Genomic DNA, 21,022 nt, shown 5'->3' on the forward strand with positions numbered 1-21,022 from the left:
TGTAATATTCAGTCTGTCTTTCCTAAGCAGCTAATAAATCTTCTTAGGTGATCTAGATATCTCTTTTTCATACCAAAAATTATACCTTTCTTCATCTCATAATATAAAGGAATTCCCTTATCTGCGTTATTCTCTTTCATCCTTGTGACATTATTAGTGGTTCTTTTTTTTTTTAATCTAGTTTTCTAAATTATAAACTTGATAACCAATAATAAAACAAATATTCAAATAAAGAAAAAGGAATTTTAAAATAACATGAAGCCATAAAATATCTATTATTAGAGAATATTTTTAATCTTTTAACTCTGTTATTATGATCTGTTGAGTTATGCTAAATTAAACACCTACAAATTTAGTATTTTCATGGATCAATTGTTCATCTTTATTCTTCTGGGAAATAGCTTTGTGTATATATACATATATATATATTTTTTTTTTGACTTGTTAGAATTATCTCACCTCATTCCCAGAAGAATGTAAATTTCTTTAGAAGGGGAACTTCTTCATTTTTCTTTTTATATCTCTAGCACCTAGCACATAACAAATATATGAGAGATCCAGGTATTGAAAAATATTTCTTTGGGAAAAAAAATGATCTTATGCTTCAGACTGATATAACTATATCTCAGTTAGTAAAAATGAATTTCATTTTCCTATAACACAAATTTATGATTTGTGTATACTACCATCTTAGAATACAAGCTTGTTAAAGGGCAAAAATAAGATTGAGGATGAAAATTTTAAAAATTCATGCTTCAGAAGCTCACAAAATGACTAGAGACCTAGTTATCAGACTGGGATTGAGCCCATGTCTGAGTGGAGATAAAAGACAGTAATAGCTCACATTTCTATAGCATTTCATGCTAATATGACTCTTTCCACATGATGACTAAGATGCAAAAAGCACAAGAATTATTAGTCTCCTATTATAATGGTGAAAATGAGTCTCAGAGAGATTAGGAAACTTGCCAATGATTACAAAAAATTGTCTACCAATTACAAATTGGTGGGGCCAGGCCTCCTCCATTCTAGCTGCTCTGACATAAAGTCCTTCATTCTCTTTACAAGCTATCCCCTCTTATACTGAGTAAAAAACAAATAAGTACCTGTTTTCATGTATTTGATAACACACATCAAAGTATCAATATAACATGGAGAACAAGTTGACAAAATTATTGCTTATTATACAAATAACCTCCACTTTATTTTCTTTTGACTCATTAATATTTGCTCTTAAGTTTCATTTAACTCCATTCCTCCCTACATTTTTTTGGCAAAGCAAAGATACACACACACACATACACATACACACACACACGCACGCACACACATACAAAACAATCACAACAACAACAAAACTACCTTTATATTTCATCATTTATTCAGTAACTAATGTTCAATCTGAGGAATGAACCCTTCCTTAAATTAAAATCATACCCCTGAGAGTTCATTAATTTTATATCTTACTCTTTTACTATGACCTGGATTATTTTTTGTCCGTATATACTTTTGAACTTTCATTTATCTGCCACCTGATTTGTTACTTTTAAAACAAATCCAGTAAGCTCAGATAATTTGGCTTAAATTATTATAAGTCTGGAAATTTGTCTTAGCAGTACCTTATGTACTATAATAGCTGAAAAAACTGCCACATTTTAATACCATTTTCATGGACACAAAAGCACAATATTGAACTGTAGTAACAAAAATTAGTATGTCAAACATACTCTGCATTTCTTGTATCTGGCACATCTCTATGGTAGCCCAAGCGATTACTGATAAGTAAATTAAAGGCATGCTTCTGATAGCCCAAGTCTCTCACTTCCTGATCTCTTTCGTTAAAAATCATACCTGTAATAGAAAGAAGTTAAAGTCAGTATATCATGTCTAGAAAAGATTATTGGTTCTACTATAAAAGAACAAAGTTTATAACAGGAAAATTAACTCAATCCATTATAACTAGGTATTAGCCATGTTCTTTGAATATAAGCTACTCTGGTTACAAAAAGATGAATTAAGGTTAGAAGTGAAATCTTAAAATTCTTATCTATCCCACAAACTTGTTCCCAACCACCTATTCACCAGCCATATTCTAAAACCATTTGGTCATACCTGGAAGAAAAATCTTCTGATCACCAAAGTAAATATTTTTCTTGATACATAAAATCAGAGACAAGGAGTGTGATAGGAACCGCGCCTCTTTTCATCAATAAATAGAGAACTCCCAGGTGAGGAAGTTTCCTTTAACCCAAATTTGCAACTTCTCTGAGATGTACTGGTTAAGAGAGTCACCAAGAGCAATGAAACCTGTGCACAGCCACACAGCCAGTATGTATTAAGAGGGAGCAGGACAACTCCATCCACAACAGCACACAACATTTAAACAATATATAAAAAATAGGCTACAATTATTTATTTAGAAGATCACAGAGTTTCAAAGGACATGAAGAGTTCACTGGCTACAACTTCTGCTCATGTTCTGGCCTTTCTCAAGAACCTATGCTGGTCATACTTTCAATCTCCCTGGAAAAGGAGAATCCCTAATTTCAATCTTATACAATTACCAAGTTTTTCCCACACCTGACAAATTGTTCTATAATTTAAAGAGATGCATACTCTTTTTGGACAGTCGGCCAGAGCAAAGGACATGTATGGACAGAGGCAGAAAAAAATAAGCAGAAGCAGGCTGTGGGATATGACCCCAATAATACAGAAAGCAGCGCTGAAAAAGCAGAGTGCTAATGAATGCAATGACCAACAGTAAGTATGAAGTTTTATGGGGGATTGGAGGTACAGAACAAAGTGCACACTTTCGGGCCTGGCCAGCATACTCAGACTTAAGAGATACCCATGGGGAAGGAAACAGGCCATCACCTAGCAATTACTACGTGCCAGGCACAGGGCTAAGTGCCTTCCTATAACCCTGCCAGGCAGATGCTGCTTTTATATCTACTTTACAGTTGAGGAAACTGAGGCAAAAAAAGTTAAGGGACTTGTTCAAGGACACACATCTAGTAAGAACCTGAGGTTGGATTTGAATACAGATTTCCTGACTCCAGACCCAAGGCTCCATCTACTTTTCTACCAGCTGTCTCACTAACAATTAATACTGATGCAGAGAGAGAGAGAGAGAGAGAGAGAGAGGGAGAGAGGAAAAGACAGAGACAGAGAGAGGGAGAGATAAAGGGAGAAGCAGAGAAAGGGAAGAAGAGATGGAGGAAGGGAGAGAGGAAAGAGGGGGAAGGAGGGAGAGGGGAGAGAGAGATACAAAGAAAGAACAATACTTATTAGTATTATTAAATATTATTAATATTTAATATTATTAAATATTAAAAAGTTTTATTAAACTTTATTTTTATGAAAGAAGAAAAAAATGGGCCATATCTGTTTTAAAACTCTTTTAAAAAAAAATCAGTCCTTTATTCTTCTTCAAACCAAAACTTATCAACTTCTTTAACCTTTCCTCATGTTTCCTTAAAATGTTTTCCAGATACCCTCCAGCTGACACACAACCCTTCTAAAATACAATGAAACAAAGCTGGACACAATATTCTAATAAGGGACTAATAATGTTCAAGGACTATATCCCTGTGCGGGATATTAACATTAACAGAAAATCATCATGAAATGTTTCTTTTCTCAAAGCAAATTATAGTAAAATCTCAGCCAGTAAGAACCTGTATATGCAGTTAATTTCACTTTCTAATTAACTAATTTACCAAGAAACCTAAACTTTATTTCATTGTTGAAAAATCTTTCAAAAATACGTAAATACACTTCCTAGCCAATTTGTTAAACTTAATTTAATCTTTCTTTAAAAATGTAATATTTTAGGGCAATTAGGTGGTGCAGTGGATAGAGCACCAGCTCTGAAGTCAGAAGGACCTGAGTTCAAATCTGGCCTCAGACACTTAATACTTCCTAGCTGTGTGATCCTGGGCAAGTCATTTAGCCCCAACTGCCTTGGCCAGAGGGGGAAAAAAATTATTTTCCAAAGTATTTCATTGTTCCTAAGTCTAATTCTCATTCTACAATGCTGAGACTAAGATGCAGAAAATTATGAAACTGCATTGAAATTCTGTATTAACAATTAAGGATATGTTATTTTTTAAAAAAACAACTCTGGTATCAAATTGTGTTTTAACATGATACTCTGATAAAATTAAAATGTAAGAACAACATTATAATTAAAGATTTTGATCAGCTGAATTCCAGTTAAAAGTTTTACTGTAATATCAGGTACTTTCCTAACCGTTCTCAATATTCTTGTTTTCTAATTTTTAAATGATTATGGTAGTATATAGCAATTTGTGCCTAATTAATCACAGATATCCAGAGAAAGTTTTAAACATCTATGTCATAACAAAAAGTCACACTAATAAAGTTTCTCAGAGGTTACTTAACATCTCTATAATGTCATTGATTCCAGCTGAAATGACAAATCTAGAAGTACCAACAAATTTTTAACTATCACCATTCTTCATCTGTGCCTTTTAATTATTTTAAAGAAATAATCATTTCCCCATAACAGATGGCATTTGTTTTGAATTACACCATTCTCTCCCTCCCACTAATTTTGTACTTTAGTATATTTATCATTATTCTTCTTTGGATTCTTTCAAAGCCAAATACAAAATTCATCCTAAAATAATTAAATCCAATTCTAATTAAGGCTCTACCATCTGTTTACTTTTTATTTCTGATCTTGATGACTGTGTTCTCTTTGATTTTAAAGTATAAGAAAGTTTTCCATTAATACTTCCCAGATGCTTTCCCGAGTAATTTGAAAAAGTGACTAGGACTAGAATCTGTGATTTAATCAGAATGGGGAATTCCCTTCTACTAAGTTGCCTGAGGTAGACATTCATTAAGTGTCAAAAGAGAGCTTTGAAATCCAGTTATTACCAAAAGACCAACATTAAATCCATACCTCAAACTCTGTTATCTTGTCTAAAATAAGGAACAAAAAAATTGGCTTGTAAATAAAATGTACTGATTCTAATCTCTCTCTGTTTCTATTTCTGTTGGTAAACTGTTTCTCTCTTCTCTTATACACACATATATTGGTAATTTTTAAGTGTAATATATATATATGAGTGTATACATACACACATTCATGTGTGCCTATACACAATGATTTCCCTAAACTTCAGTTTCCTCATCTATAAAATGGAGATAACAAAACATGTCAAGACCTTCTTGACAGGGTTATTGTGAGTCAGGTGCTGTTTAATGCAATTTCACAAACTCCTTTATAACAACTCATAATATTGAGCCTGTAAATGTCAAGAAGTAGATCTTAAATAGAAGCTTTTATAAGGTCCAGGCTGGTTTTTCTTTAATATACTAGACTGCTTTTCACTTTAATTAAAAGAAAATATTTCATACATACAAAACATATGACCAATACTTTAATTTTTCTGTTTTCCTTCTTCTAAGGATAGAGAAAGTTATTGATTCATTTCTCAATCCCAAATTTTCTTTCCTCCTGATTAAATAATGTCAGTTTCTTTCATTCTACTTCAAAGTTTCTTTTTTCCAACTCTTTTTTAATTTTTAGTTTTCTTCTGTAGACTGTAATCAGTTCTTCTATACTTTTTTTATAATACCTCTGCCATAACAGGACTCAACAAAATAAATGTTTCTTAAATTTGTTCATCTCTATATAAATCACAAAATCACAGTCACATCAGACCAAAAAAGTTTTCTTTTAGATAAATTCCTACTTTTGACTGGTATGATCAATGAAATCTTATAGTTCTAGTTTCAAAACTCAGAATCTGATATACATGTGTTGAAACTGGAATCTAAATAGCATCTCCCTTTGGAGTTGTGCTAAGATGGGCAAAAGTTTCATATTCTGCCAAGAAAACTTTGGTTAATAATTTTTCTAGATCAAAATCTATGATCCTGTAATCCAAAAATATAAGCAATGAAATTCATCTTTAATTTGAGAAATAACTAAACAACATCAAGCTGAAAATGAACTCTCCTTACCCATTTCAGGAGAGAGATCCATGTCATCTCCACCTGCATCTTCAACATGATTTTCTAAAATAGCTCCAACCTTGTTGACTTTTGACTGTGGCTCTAATAATCGACTTGGGCCACGAGTAAAACGAGGATAGAATTTCTTGGGGAATGGTCCGTGGGGTTTAGACCCCTTGATGGGCACATTCTTAAATGGCTGAGTCACTTCACTAAAGTTGAAATAAATAAAGAGTAGAATTGTCCAGGTCACCGATGTAAAAAGGCACCCATAGCAGAAATAGCGAAGTGTGACACTTCCCATTGTAGATTTAGCATTCTTGGAGGTCCATGTTCAACATTCTGAAAAAAAGGAAAGAATTAATTCCTTTAAGACACTTCATTGCCCTTGTAAATCATTTACTAAATTCACATTCTTTTAAAAAACAGAGACCTTTGTAAATAAGACTTCAGCTTTCAGATTTTAACAAATGTATCCTATACAATCAAATTCACTGAGCAGAAAGTATTTTTAAGCTGTCTGTTTAGACAGCATCTTAATGCATAACTGATTTAAAAACATATATACGTTGATCTCTAGATAGCTTTAAAAGAAAAAAATTAAACAGAAATTATACATAAATTTGTTGGTGCTTAATTAAGATTAGTAAAATTATTATGTTATTCAATGGCCCATATTAAGAAGAAAGCTATGATTAGGAAATAAAAACAACACATTAAGAATTTATAGTACCAGTACATTTAATGATTCAACATCTCTTCAAGCTCCAAAATCCTGTGATTGTAATGCAATTTTTTTTAAACTTGTGGATTTTGATAACAAGTAAAATTTATACGTATTTGAGAATTATAAGATATTTTATAAGAAATATCTCAACTTCAAAATATTCCAGTTTGACAATAAATAGTCCCTACTAAAATGTTCTATGTCCATCACTAAAAAGAAAAGTAGTGTGTGGTATATTTGCAATGTGCATTATACTGAGAAGAGAATTAGGTTCTAGTTCTGGTTATATTATTATCTATATGTCCTAGTGCACATCAATCCTTAAGACCTCAAATTTGTCATCTGAAAATGAATAAGTTAAATTATAATTAAGGTTCCTTTCAGCACACTCATCCTAATATTCAGAACATGAATGAAAAGCCCTCATTTCTAATCAATTTGTAAAATATCACTTTGCCACTGGCTTTATAACTTTATCTAAAACCTTCTGTACTATTTTTATTTTTTAACTGAAACCATTTGTATGACATCATTACAAAAATGGTAACATAAGCTTTTCCTTTTTTTTTTTTTTTTTTTAATAGGTTGCCCATAAAACAAGCCAAGATGCAGTGGTACTCAGTGTTATTTTTTATTATTAAATGGAACTTTTTTTCTTCCTACTCCACATATTATCTAGGCTTCTCCAAAGCAGCCATAAAAATTCCTGCAAATTCTCTCCAATTCAGTCTTACTTCACTTACTTTACTACTTACTTAGCTGAATAAATGTGGGGTTAGAAACTCAGTTAAGTTACTGATACACAAAGACAGCACATCATTCTCTGAAAAGTAAGCCTTTTATCTAGTAGTTGACAGTTTTCAAGGGACTTATTTTAAACTAATGGTAAGATTTTTCAAAATAATATCAAGACTCAACACATCAGCAATATTAAGCCTCATTTCGAAAAATTTTAAACTACTCTGCATTAAGTTTACAGCACAAGTCCACAGAGAAGCAAAAATTAAATGCCGACTTTTGCCTATTGTCTGCCAGTAGAAAGTGTTGGAATATCACTATCCCTGCCAATTGAAAGGATCTTTAAAGGTGACATTGGAGATGCAGCTAGAAATGATTATAATAAAGTCATAAAATCAAGTATCAAAGAAGAAAATGACATGTTAATGTCAGCACTTTTTAAATTAAAACTTGATCATGCAAGAAAAAATATCAACAGTATAAAATTAAACAAATATTTTCAAGGCAGAAAAATGGAGCTATTCAGGCTAAATAAAAAGAACAAGAGCTACAAGATAGTAAAGGGACTGAGGTACTGACATTTATCTGGCTACATACTAAATTGAAAATATCTAAAATTGACATTTGAGTTTGCTAAAAGTATGACTAGTAAAGAATTTAAGAGATTAGAGATTTTTCAAAATGCTACACTAACTTTAAGATTAATTTCCACTAAAAAGAGAAATTAGGCAAAATTTTATCTAAAGTACACTTTAAAACAGCTATTTTTAATTCCTACCAGACCATTTGAATAGAAGGGGTTTGGAGATCTGGGATTGGGGTTTTTTGTTTGTTTTTTGGTGTATTTAACAATACTGCATAGCAGTTATTTTTTATTGTGAAACACAAACCAACTCTTGATACACACATGTTAAACCTCTATATGTGTATCTTTAGGTATATGTTTATTTATTGGCTTATAAAAAAATATTATCAATAGGCAGTAACTATTTTACTTTGGGGAAGAAAATATTCTACTTCTATAGAAACTATTCTTTCATCATAATTCAATGCAGTTTTTGTAAATAGCATCATATTAATCTGAACATACCATTGTGAAATTAGAGGGCAAGCATTACAAAAAAAGAGTAATGAAATAGGCATCAAGTAAAATGAATTCTATCAATTTGCCACTGACTTTGAAAACTCATTATTCAATTTCAGTATCTATAAAATGTAAAGAAGTAATATTCTTCACCCTGACCCTGAAAACTCAATTGTCTGGTAACCATAAGAACAGAGATATGCTAGAATTATGCTTTTAAAAAGTTATGGTGTTTTAAGTCAAATCACTTTCCCAATGGTTTATGTGAGTATTTCAAAGATATCTTTTGTTTGTTTCTAGATGTAATCTGAATATAATCTTCTATGAACAATTAAAACATTTCTTTTTATAAGTAAAAGAATGTTTACATAAAATGAATATTCATCCTAATTTATTTGATAAATTTGTACTTCCATGCCATATTTTATTGAAATGGAGGCTAGAGTGTGGTACAGTAGACAAAGTATTAATTATAGGATCAGAAAGTATAAGTTCAAATACTAACTCTTCATGTTTGTGGCAGCCCTCCTTGTGGTGGCCAGAAACTGGAAATTACATGGATGCCCATCAATGGAGAATGGCTGAATAAATTGTGGTGTATGAATGTTATGGAGTATTATTGTTCTGTAAGAAATGATCAACAGGATGATTTCAGAAAGGCCTGGAGAGACTTACATGAACCGATTCTGAGTGAAATGAGCAGGACCAGAAGATCATTATATACTTCAACAACAACACTATATGATGATCAATTCTGATGGATGTGACCACTTTCAACAATGAGATGAACCAAATCAGTTCCAACAGAGCAGTAATGAACTGAACCAGCTACACCCAGCGAAAGAACTCTGAGAGATGACTATGAACCACCACATAGAATTCCCAATCCCAAATACTAACTCTTCAAGATTAGATAAGTTACTTCCACACTTTCCCTTGGCTCTTCTATTAAATGAGATACAGGTCTAGTTTTATGACAGTATGGTTCTATAAAATATAAATTCATTATAATGAATTTTAAATATTCATGGAACAACAACTGAATCTGAGGCAGCTTTTTCAAAGAGGGGTAAGGAAGTATAATAATATAATACAGGTCATTTCCAGTGGTGCCTCAAACACAAAAAGTACTTAATAAATGCTTGATTGATTCCAGCAAGGTTAAAAAAAAAAAAAAAAAAAAAGTGAATTTTTAAGGCTAGGAGCAGTGTTAGCCTCTGCAGGAGGAAGTTCTTTCTACTGTATCTTTCTGGTGCCACTGTGTCTGGTGCTTTATGACCCTGGCATAAATCCACTTATTCCTTCTTGCCCCAAAACCAGTGATTCTGCAGCCTCCAGAGGAATGTACCTTTCTTATCAGTTCTCAGCTCAGTAAGTTCTGACTTGGTCCAACAGTGTTCCCAAAGACCACAGTCTTTGGTCTAAAGTGAGTATCCAAATAAGCTTGGCCGTGTGACCACAAGGAGCTGTGATTTGAGTTTAAGTCTTGGCCTAGCTGCTTAATACTTGTAGGATTTTAGGACTCGTTAAGCATCTCTAAGTCTCATTTTCTTCATTTGAAAAATGACAGGCTTAGCCTAAATGAATCTTTAAGTCCCTTTTTAACTCTCAATTCTACAATCCTATGTCCCTTGGTAACTTAGATAGGCTTACACAAAAATTTTCAAATTGGCATGCACCTCAACTTCAAAAGGCCTTTCCCCTAAAATTTCTCTCTTTGATTCACTAAAGTAAAATTCAATTTTAATTTGCTTTTTCAATTAATAACTGATTCATTCATTATTACAGCTATTATTAGTACTGAATCCACAGTCATTATTATTGATAAATCAATTACCAGATTCATAAACCTACACTAATATATATGTGTATATATTTATGTATATATATATATATATATATATATATATACATACATATATATATATATATTTGTACATACACACATATTTTAAGATTCCTACTTCTCCTTTATGGTAACGTTCTAGAAAAAGTGAAACATCTTTTGTTACTCTCAGATCTTTATTGAAAGCAATTTCTTTACCAATAAACTGATCTCTCTGTAAGAAATGACCAGCAGGAGGAATACAGAGAGGCTTGGAGAGACTTAAATCAACTGATGCTGAGTGAAATGAGCAGAACTAGGAGATCATTATACACTTCAACAATGATACTGTATGAGGATGTATTCTGATGGAAGTGGATATTTTCATCATAGAGAAGAGCTAATTCAATTCCAATTGATCAATGATGGACAGAATCAGCTACATCCAGAAAAGGAACACTGGGAAATGAGTGTAAACTGTGAGCTTTTTTTTTTTTTCTTCCCAGATTATTTTTACCTTCCGAATACAATTCTTCCTTTGCAACAACAACAACAAAATTCGGTTCTGCACATATATATTGTACCTAGGATATACTATAAGATATTTAATATGTATGGGAATGCCTGCCATCTAGGGGAGGGGGTGGAGAGAAAGGGGAAAAATTCGGAACAGAAGGGAGTACAAGGGATAATGTTGTTTAAAAAAATTACCTATGCATATGTACTGTCAAAAAAATGTTATAATTATAAAAATAAATAAATTTTTTAAAAAATAAGCTGATCTCATGCTGAAATCCATTGTGACTGAATGCTAAAGCAGTTCCAACACACTAATACAGACATTTGTGAGCAAACATTTCACATCTACTATCATGAATACAAGGGGGGAAAAAAAGACAAATAGTTCAAACATCATGGGCACCAATTGATCCTATATACTGTTATCACACTTTCTGCTAACAACCATCTAAGTATCTCATGTCCATTCCTGTCTGACTTCACTAACTATGCTTACTACAGATATCCTCCTAAAAGAGGTGGCCCAGTAGAAAGCAATCAATTTGGAACACACAAGTTCCAGGTTCTGGTTCTCCTTTTGTTACTCATGTGGTCCCAGAAAAAGTTACTTGGCCACTTCAGAAATCAATTTCCTAACTAAGAAGTGAAAAAATTGTTAGACTAGATGATTCAAAGATCTGTTCTAGTTCTGGATCCAATGATCCTAAAGTGTCAATGTAATCAATTACTTCTAAATTAATACTATTTTTTTTTCTATAGCCCCACAACATGACACAGACTTTCTAGAAAACTGTCCCATCTGTTGCAAAAATTGTTACCCCTTTGACTTCCATATCCCATAGTGACCTTTATTCTCCTTACAATACTAAAATTAATTGAAATACTAGCCCCTGTAGGATATCTTTCTTAATTCTCCTCTCCCATTCCCCTAATGATATTTTCCTTCTAGAAATTCACATAGACTAAAAAGAGAACAAGATTAATACAAAATGCTATTTTGCAGTAAAGTTATTGCATAATTATTTAGTTGTACATTTCTCTCATTTATGGTAAAATAAGCTCACTAAAGTTACTTGCTGATATTATGGATGATGTCCTACACAAAGTACAAATAAAAGGATTCCCTATGTACTTGCTTGCAAATGTTAATGTGCTAAATATGCTGAGTCCCAAAATACTTCCTCACCTCTCTCTTCATTGAGATATTCATTTAAAGGATTACTAGTCTAGCCATTGACTAAAAAAATAAAATAAAATAAGTGAAGAATATATTGCATAAATTATGACATTTAGACTGAAGTCAATTCACTAAGTCCAACAGTATATATTATCTTGAATAGGCACTGAAGTTGGCTAATGAGATGAGTAAAGAATTGAATAGCAGAAGGAAATCAAGCACATTAGAAAAACTGCAAAATACTTTCAATGATACTAAAGAGCCTCCTACCACCAAAAGTTCATCTTTTGATAACCAACACAAACACTGGAGTGATATATAATTGAGTGATATATAATTAAAAACCCTAGAACACCATAATTTCTGAGATATCACAAATGTAAGCTACCCAAAGTACAGGCAGCTGCTTGTTATCAATGATCAAATTTACACAAGAAGTTGTGTAAAAGATACTGCGAAAGACTTGTATGACTGGAGAAGGAAGTGAATCTGTCATGTAATGAGCATAAAGAACAACAACAAACAGATGGACCACCCAAGTGTTTCATTTGCAGCTGTAAAACAAAAAAGGACTAGAAGAAGGTCCCCACTATATCAGATAAGCCCTTTGTAAAGTGTTTAAGTAAACAAAAACAACCATTAGAACTGGAAATTGAGAGAATGCCCATCAATGGGGGAATGGTCGAACATGTAATATAGTAATGTAACAGAAGATTATTATGCTATAAGAATGATGAGCAAGTAGATTTCAGAAAAATCTGGAAAGACTTACCTGAACTGATGCTGAGTAAAGTGAGCAGAAACAGGAAAACATCAGATACACTAACAGTAACACTGCAATGATCAACTATGATTGACTTAGCTCTGTTTTGCAGTACAATGATTCAAGACTAAAAGACTCATGATGGAAAATGCTATTTACATCTAGAGAAAGAACTGTGTAGACTAAATACAGAAGGAAGCATATTATTTTCACTTTGGGAGGGTTCTGTGGCTTTCCCCTTTCATTCTATTTCTTTTTTTTCATATGATGAATGTGGAAATATATTTCCATGATTGCATATGTATGATCTATATCAGATTGCTTGCCGTCTTGGGGGTGGGAGAAGAGGAAGAGGGGGAGAGGAAGAAAAATCTGGACTCAAAATCTTATGCAGAAAACGATCTTTAAAAGTAATTGGAAAAAAATAAAATGCTCTCTACCAAAAAAAAAAAAGTCTCTAACAATGCAAGGAGTATCCAGTGACAAAATCATAGACTCTTAATTACTGAAACACTTATGATAGTACATAATTTTACATATATTGTATTTCTACTGCTATCTTACTACAAGATTAGAAGGCATTTTCATTATCTTTGAATCTTCCCTTTCCTAGTACTTTGTCTTGTATTAGGGCACTTACATAAATGGCTACTGAATGAATAATACATTCTTATGTATATTTCTCAGTTCACTATGTAGTTATTCTGTTCCTTTCTCATATATTAGGTAATCAGTTATCATTTCTCCTCAGGTCCTTATTCCTCACCCAATTAGAAATTTGCAATTTCTAATCTTAGGATATCAGGTTGTTATTGTTGATATATCAACCAAAAGAAGATGAGAGGCTTCATGGTATTATAAATAAAAACCTAAAAATCAGGAAGATCTGAGTTAAAATCCCACCTCTTATATTGACTTGTGATCCTGTACTAATTACTTAATATTTCTGGGTCCCCAGCTAACTCTAAAATTGTAAATCACATAGGAGTTTATTTATGCTGTACCAAGGAAATCACAGGTCCACGGCAAAGAGACTACAACAATATATTAAAGATATATATTATATTGTATTATAAATGTTAAATTTAACATTAAGAAAAAGAAATTGAAAGAATAAGTAACGAGAGAACAAAATTATTACACTTTGCAGATGATATAATTGTATACTTAAAAAATCCTAGAGAATTAACTCAAAAGCTACTTGAAATAATTAACAAAATTAGCAAAGTTGCAGGATATAAAAGAAATCCATTTAAATTATTAACATTTCTACATATTATCAGCAAAGCCTAGCAGCAAGATATAGAGAAATTTCATTTAAAATAACTACACAAAACATAAAATATTTGGGAATATATCTGCAAGATAAAGCCAGCAACTACATGAACACAATTACAAAACACTTTTCAAACAAACAAGTCAGATCTAAACAACAAGAAAAATATCAAGTGCTGATGGAGAGGCCAAACTAATATAATGAAAATGACGATTTTACCTAAATTAATTTACTTATTCAGTGCTATACCAAACAAACTGCCAAAAAAAATTTACAGAGCTAGAAAAAATTATAACAAAATTGATCTGGATGAACAAAATATCAAGAATATTCAAGGGAATTAATGTTTAAAAAAAGATGTAAAGGAAGGTGACCTAGCTATATACACATCTAAAAAACTATTATAAAGTGGCTAAGAAATAGAGTGGTGGATCAGTGGAATAAGTTAGGTCCATAAGACACAAAAGTCAGTAGCTCAACTAATCAATCTACTGTTTCATAAATCCAATAACTCTAGCTTCTGGAGTAAGAATCCACCTATTTGACAAAAATTGCTATAGAAACCATATGGCAGAAACTAGACCAATATCTCACACTCTAAACTAAAATAAGGTTGAAATGAGTTCATGATTTAGTCATAAAAGGTGATTCTATAAACAAATTAGGAAAGTCAAGGATAATTTACCCATCAGATCTTTGGGGAAGGGAGAAATTTATAACCAAGCAAGAAATAGAGAACATTAAAAAATGCAAAATGGATATCTTTTATTATATTAAATTAAAAAGGTCTTATACAAACAAAAAACAATACAGCAGGATTGAAAGGGAAGCAGAAGTCTGGGAAACAATTTGTAAGCCAATTTTTCTGATAAGGGCCTCATTTTTAACATTTATAGAGAATTGAATCAAGTTTATAAGAATTTATAAGTCATTCTGCAAATAACAATCAAAGGATATGAACAATTTTCAAATGAAATTAAAACCATTAATAATCAAATGAAAAAATCCTAAATCATTATTAATTAGATATGCAAATTGAAACAATTCTGAGATACCACTTCATACCTATCAGAATGACTAAGAGGACAGAAAAGATAATGATAAATGTTAGAAGAGATGTGGGAAAACTGAGACATTAATGCAATGTTGGTGGAGTTTTGAACAGATCTAATCCTTCTAGAAAACAATTTGGAACTATGCCCAAAAAGTTATAAAACTATGTATACTTTTTGATCCTGCAGTGCCATTAATGGATCTGCATTCCAAAGAAATCATAGAAAAAAGGAACCACAAATATGTGTTCCTTTTATGATGGCAAAAAACTAAAAATTGAGAGAATACCCATCAATTGAGCAATGATTCAATATGTAATGATATATGAAGGTAATGCAATACTATTGTTCTATAAAAAAGGATGAGCAGGCTGATTTCAGAAAAACCTGTTAAGACAAATCAAAGATGCTGAATGAAGTAAGTAGAACCAGGAGAAAATGGTATACAGTAACAGCAAGATTGTGTAATAATCAACTTTGACAGACTTAACTCTTCTTAGCAATACCGTGATCCAAGACAATTTCAATAGACTTGGGAAAGAAAATGCCATCCATATCCAGAGAATAACTATGGAGAATGAATGCAGATCAAAGCAAACTATTTTCACTTTTTGGTTTTTTTTTTCCTTGTGATTTTCTCCCTTTTGTTCTGACTTTTCTTTCACACCATAAATAATATGGAAATGTTTAAAATCATTATAAAACAAAGCATTCATAAAACATGTAAAAGTTCCATCAGATGAATTTCACTTAAAAAAAAAGGAGTTATTAAACTGATAAATAAACAGAATAGTATAGCTAGTTTACATCTAGTTTTCAGCAAGATAGCTAATGTCTTTCATAATATATATATATATAAAGACTGACAGATATCTAAAGATGTCATGGTTTTAAAACATGCATTTAAAATTAGCTGCATGAATACTGGTAGAAAGAACTGGAAATTGAGGGGTTCCCCATCAATTACGAAATGGCTGAAAAAGTTATAGTATATGACTGTGATGGAATTCTATGTTATAGGAAATGACAAGCAAGATGGTTTCAGAAAAAACCTGGAAGAATTATATGAACTGACATTAAGTGAAAAGAGCAGAATCAGGACAACATTGGAACATGACAATGGAAATAATCAATAATCAACTGTGAAATACTTAGCTATTCTGATCAAGGCAATGATCTAAGACAATTCTAAAGGACCCATGACAGAAAACAAAAGCAAAATAAAATGATATCCACTCCAGAAAAAGAAGAGATCAACTCTTTAGTACAGATTAAAACATAGTCTTTCCTTGCTTATTTTTTCTTAATTTTATAATTATAACCTTTTTTTTGACAGTACATATGCATAGGTAATTTTTTCTTTTACAACATTATCCTTTTATTTTTGCAACATGGCTAATATGGAAATAAATGTTTTGCATGCCTTCATATATATAACTGATATTTTGCCTACTTGCTCAATGGGTGGAAGAAGAGCTGAAGGGAGAGAATTTGGAACTCAAAAATGTAGAAAATTAATGCTAAAAATAATTAACTGAAAGAGAAAAAATAAAAATAGCTCAATGGCTATTAATGAATAACTAATAAATAGCTATTAATGATTAGATTCTACCTTGGAAAGAGGTTTTTAATGGATTATACAGTATTTTGGGCTTTATACCCTTTAATATGCTTTTCATGAATACAAATTAAAGGATTCAGTATATATTTTAGCAAATTTGCAGATGACTCCATAAGTGTGTTGGATAATAGTCAAGATCTTGACAAGCTAGAATACTAAACCAAATCTATATTATGACAAGCTACAATGATATGCTGAATCCATGATAAAAATTAATAAGGATAAAGAATGCTTAGGTTCAGAAATCAATCTCACTATTATAAGACATAGGAGACATGACTAGACTAGATAACATTTCATATCAAAAAGACTTGGAGAATTCAGTAAATAGAAAACTTAAACAATGACATAACTGGGGGGGGGGGGGGAAGAGAGAAGCTAATGTGACCTTAGGGTTTATTAAGATAGCATGTTCAAGTAAAAAAGGCGATTTTCCCTGGGGCATAGAAAATCTAAGTCCTGAGTACACTTCCTAGAGGAACTGCCAATCAGTCAATAAGCATTTACTAAGTATCTACAATGTACCACCTTCACTGAGTTACATAAAAAGGCTAAAGGAATTATAGTTCTTAAGAAGATCACAGTCCAAAAGGCCAAGGCCGGGGCAATGGGGGAAAAACTGAAAACAACTAAATCCCATCAAGCGATATACAAGATAAATTGGAAATAATCAGCAAAAAGGAAAGCACTAAGGATTTAGGGAATGCTTCCTATAGAAGGTGGGACTTGAAGGAAAGGTAGAGGCAGAAAGGGAAAATATTCCATGCAGTGGGATAGCAAGCAAAACTCCCCAGAATTTGGGAGGCAGAATGTCTTTCCTGAAGTACAGCAAGTGAAGCACAGGTCAATGGACCACAAAGTCCGTAGCCAGGGAAAGAAGAAGGGTGAGTAAGGTACAAGAAGACTAGAAAGGTGGGGAGGGTGATGAAGGCCCAATAGAGGGTTTTATATTAAATCCCTGAAGTGATGAGAAGCCACTGGAATTTACTGAATGGGGGGTGGGAGATAACATCATATGATTTCTTGTTTTACTCCAGCTTCACTGAGTAGCACATGTGCAGGAGCAAAGGCAGAGGATGGGGAGAGGGATCCAAGGCTGAGGGTTTAGAAGGGCAAGATCTCTGATATGATAAGGAGGCAAAAGACTCAAGAGAAACATAGTGAAGTGTAACGTTCTGATCGTCTCTCAGTTGTAATCCTTCTCTGGAAGGAGGTTTCTTTTCTATATAATCTTTTCCTCTGTGTGCAGGTTTCTTGAGAAGCTTCTGGAGCCTCCAGCCAGAGCGAAGGTAGAATCTCAAATCCTCTTCTTCCTGAATCCTGGCTCTGAATCTCCTCCAGCTCTTGTCCTTCCCCAATCCAGACTCTCTCTTTCCAGACTGCCGGCTAAACTCAAGTCTCCCAGTCTAGACTCACTCCTTGCCCGACTGCCCTCCTCTTTTATCCTAGCAGAGAATGGGCTAGTGAGAACTCCCAGGCACTTGTGGGAACTCCTACAGCCAATGAATTTGCTCCTTTTAAAGGTTGTCTAAACTCCTTTTCAGAACTCCTTTTAAAGGTGTAAACTCCTTCAAATGTGTAAACTTTTTGGAAGTCTAAAGGTGTAAACTCCTAAAGGTGTGACCTGTGAGCTAGAGAATTGTTTAGACAACCTGAGTTATCACCTTGGAATCCTAACAGTGAAGCTGTCCAGGTTCAAAGGGCCAAAATAGGGAAGAGATGATAACACTGTTTAATAGAAGGAGTAAGTACAATCTTCAAAGTCTGCATCCTCCAGGCTTGATAGAGAGGATTCTCATTTAGGTACAGCCTCTGAAGTGCCTTCCAATTTTGAGATTCTATTATTAGCCTTCTTCATCTGAAAATTGTCTCTTCATATCCTTTGATCATTAGTCTATAATGATACTATAATTCATGAAACCTCTAGAAAATGGAGATTTTTTACAATGAACTTGATAGTATTTTAGAAGAAATTTTAAAACTCCAAAAATTATGTGAGTTAATTCATACTATAGAAAACAAACTGCTACTTGCTATTTCCCCATAAAACTACTCAGAACTTAGCAGGATAGGTTAAGAAACAATCCTAAAAAACTCAAGACAAACTCTATTTTATACAATTTTTAGCTTTAAAGGTCAGGGAAGCTAAGAAGGGAAAAATTAAGTGAAGATATAGTTAATACCTAAAAATCTACCTGTAAATGATGCCCTGTGCAATTTTTAGGTCATTGATTCAGCAAGTCTGCCTATGAAGAATGATAAGCTAGTAAGCTATTTTATTTTATTAAATATATACTCTTCTTGAATGTTCATATTGATATTATGACCTATATTTTGGACTTCTTGACAAATTTGACATTATTTAATTTAGTATTTAGTGATATTTTCAATTTGTCTTCACCAATTTCTTGAATACACTGCCAGTTCCTATTACTACACAGTACCTGGCACCTAATTGGCATTTATTAAGTTCATGTCTATTGCTACATGTTTCTACTTCAACTAGAAAAAAATAATCTAACAATAAGATGTCACTGAAACAGTTTCTCTATATTAACAGAGGTAACAAAAATATAATTAAAAAACAATGAAAAACTTTAAAGTGTATAAAAGAAACACTTCTTAACTTCAAAAAGTGTCTAGTTAGCTCAGCTGGAGCACTGTAGCATGCTAATGAAGACAAGGTCACCAGTTTGACTCCTGTGTGAGCCAACTGGCTTTGCTCTCCCATAATCAAAAACTATAGCCCTCTTCAGTCAGCAGTCTTGTAAATCTTCCAAAGGCTAAAAGTACATGGAAAACCTTCAATTCATCACTATTGGAAAGAAAAAAAAAAAAAAAAAGCACTCTCAAAATACATGTCCTATTGACAATGGGCCTACTTTGGGAAATAAATTATACTGCTATACTAATTCAAGAACCCAAGAAATACTTTTTACAAGAATATACAAAGTCACAGTTTTAAGATACAAACACTATTACTAAATTATCAAATCTTAGAATATGAAAACATAAGAAATATAATTTTCTTCATTTTGTTAAAATAAGAGAATATAAAAACTGCATAACTGCTATTGCCATTGTTACAATTATTGAAGGAAAATGTTTTTATCTAAACAACTTTGAAGACAAATATAATCCTTTAAGTTCCTAATCAGTTTAAATGTCTACATCAATTCTTATTAGAAGATTAAAAAAATAGATCTTTTGATGAATTTCCTAAAGTAATTAAAAAACTGTCATATTACTTACCCAAAGAACTCTGAATATGAAGTACAATTATTCTTAGAATGAATACACATCTGGCCCTAAGGTTACTTTATCATTTTCTATGTTGTTCACAAAATTCAAATACTTTTTTACCCAGAAATTCTTAAACCAAAAAAGTTACAAAAACAAATGATATCTCATTAGGTTTTCCCTTCTTTATTCTCCATGGTTTTTTTCCCAACTCTCTTCATATAATCAATAATATTTTCTATTTAACTTCAAATCAATTTCAATTATTTACATTACAACTAGCTGCGAATAAATAATTTATTCAACTGAAAATACAAACACTTATCTATAAGGATTGCACTTTTTAAAATGTATTGCAAAATCTAAGAGATGGTGTTTATTTTTTTCCCTAGGAAATGAAAAAAAATATATTTTTATACCAAAGAGCATAAGGATAGCAGAATGAATTTTAAAACCTGATAATTAAAATGTTTGTAGTTGCACTCATTTGCCAAAAATCTTTGACATTTAATTAACAAGAAAATCTTCTAAAGGAGACTTTTACATTCAACAGATAACTCTAAAAACAACAGGTTCTTAACTTTTTAAAGTCATGCCCAAGACCCTAAGCCAATCTGGTGAAGTTTATATATATTCTCAGAATAATGTTTTTTAAACAATGAAGCAAATGCTAAATTTCATATAAAGGTTAGTGAAAATAAAGACGACTTGTTTCTTCCTATCCAAATTCACAATCCCCTGAAATCTTTCTAATCACCTCTTAGATCAGTGGAACTGTGGAACACCGGTTAAGAACTCCTGCTCTAAAACAAGCATACTTCCTTCCTGACTCATGATCTCAATAAAAGTTCTGATACCCCTCTAGTCTACATCTTTTATTACAAAATTAATGAAACACTTCTGTTCAAGTAAGCACTTGGGGATAAATATTTACATCTAATTTTCATTCTCCTTCCGAGTAAAAAAAAAAAAAATCTTTTAAAATTTAAGTTTAAAATATCTAATTTTTAAG

General features: G+C 32.2%; 1 protein-coding gene across 3 annotated transcripts in view; it reads right to left on the minus strand.

Annotated features, from left to right (window-relative positions):
• Positions 1-21,022, minus strand: part of GALNT11 (polypeptide N-acetylgalactosaminyltransferase 11) — a 56,214-nt gene that overhangs the window by 24,332 nt on the left and 10,860 nt on the right. For all 3 annotated transcript variants that reach the window (XM_074267432.1, XM_074267429.1, XM_074267431.1), the window contains exons 2-3: positions 5,998-6,330; positions 1,728-1,851 (exon numbers count right to left, since the gene is read on the minus strand). In XM_074267432.1, the coding sequence (XP_074123533.1) occupies positions 1,728-1,851; positions 5,998-6,292 (419 nt within the window). In that variant the 5' untranslated portion in view covers positions 6,293-6,330. The remainder of the gene's footprint in view (positions 1-1,727; positions 1,852-5,997; positions 6,331-21,022) is intronic.

Source organism: Sminthopsis crassicaudata, chromosome 5 (genome assembly GCF_048593235.1).
Source record: "Sminthopsis crassicaudata isolate SCR6 chromosome 5, ASM4859323v1, whole genome shotgun sequence".
NCBI classification, from domain to species: Eukaryota; Metazoa; Chordata; class Mammalia; order Dasyuromorphia; family Dasyuridae; genus Sminthopsis; species Sminthopsis crassicaudata.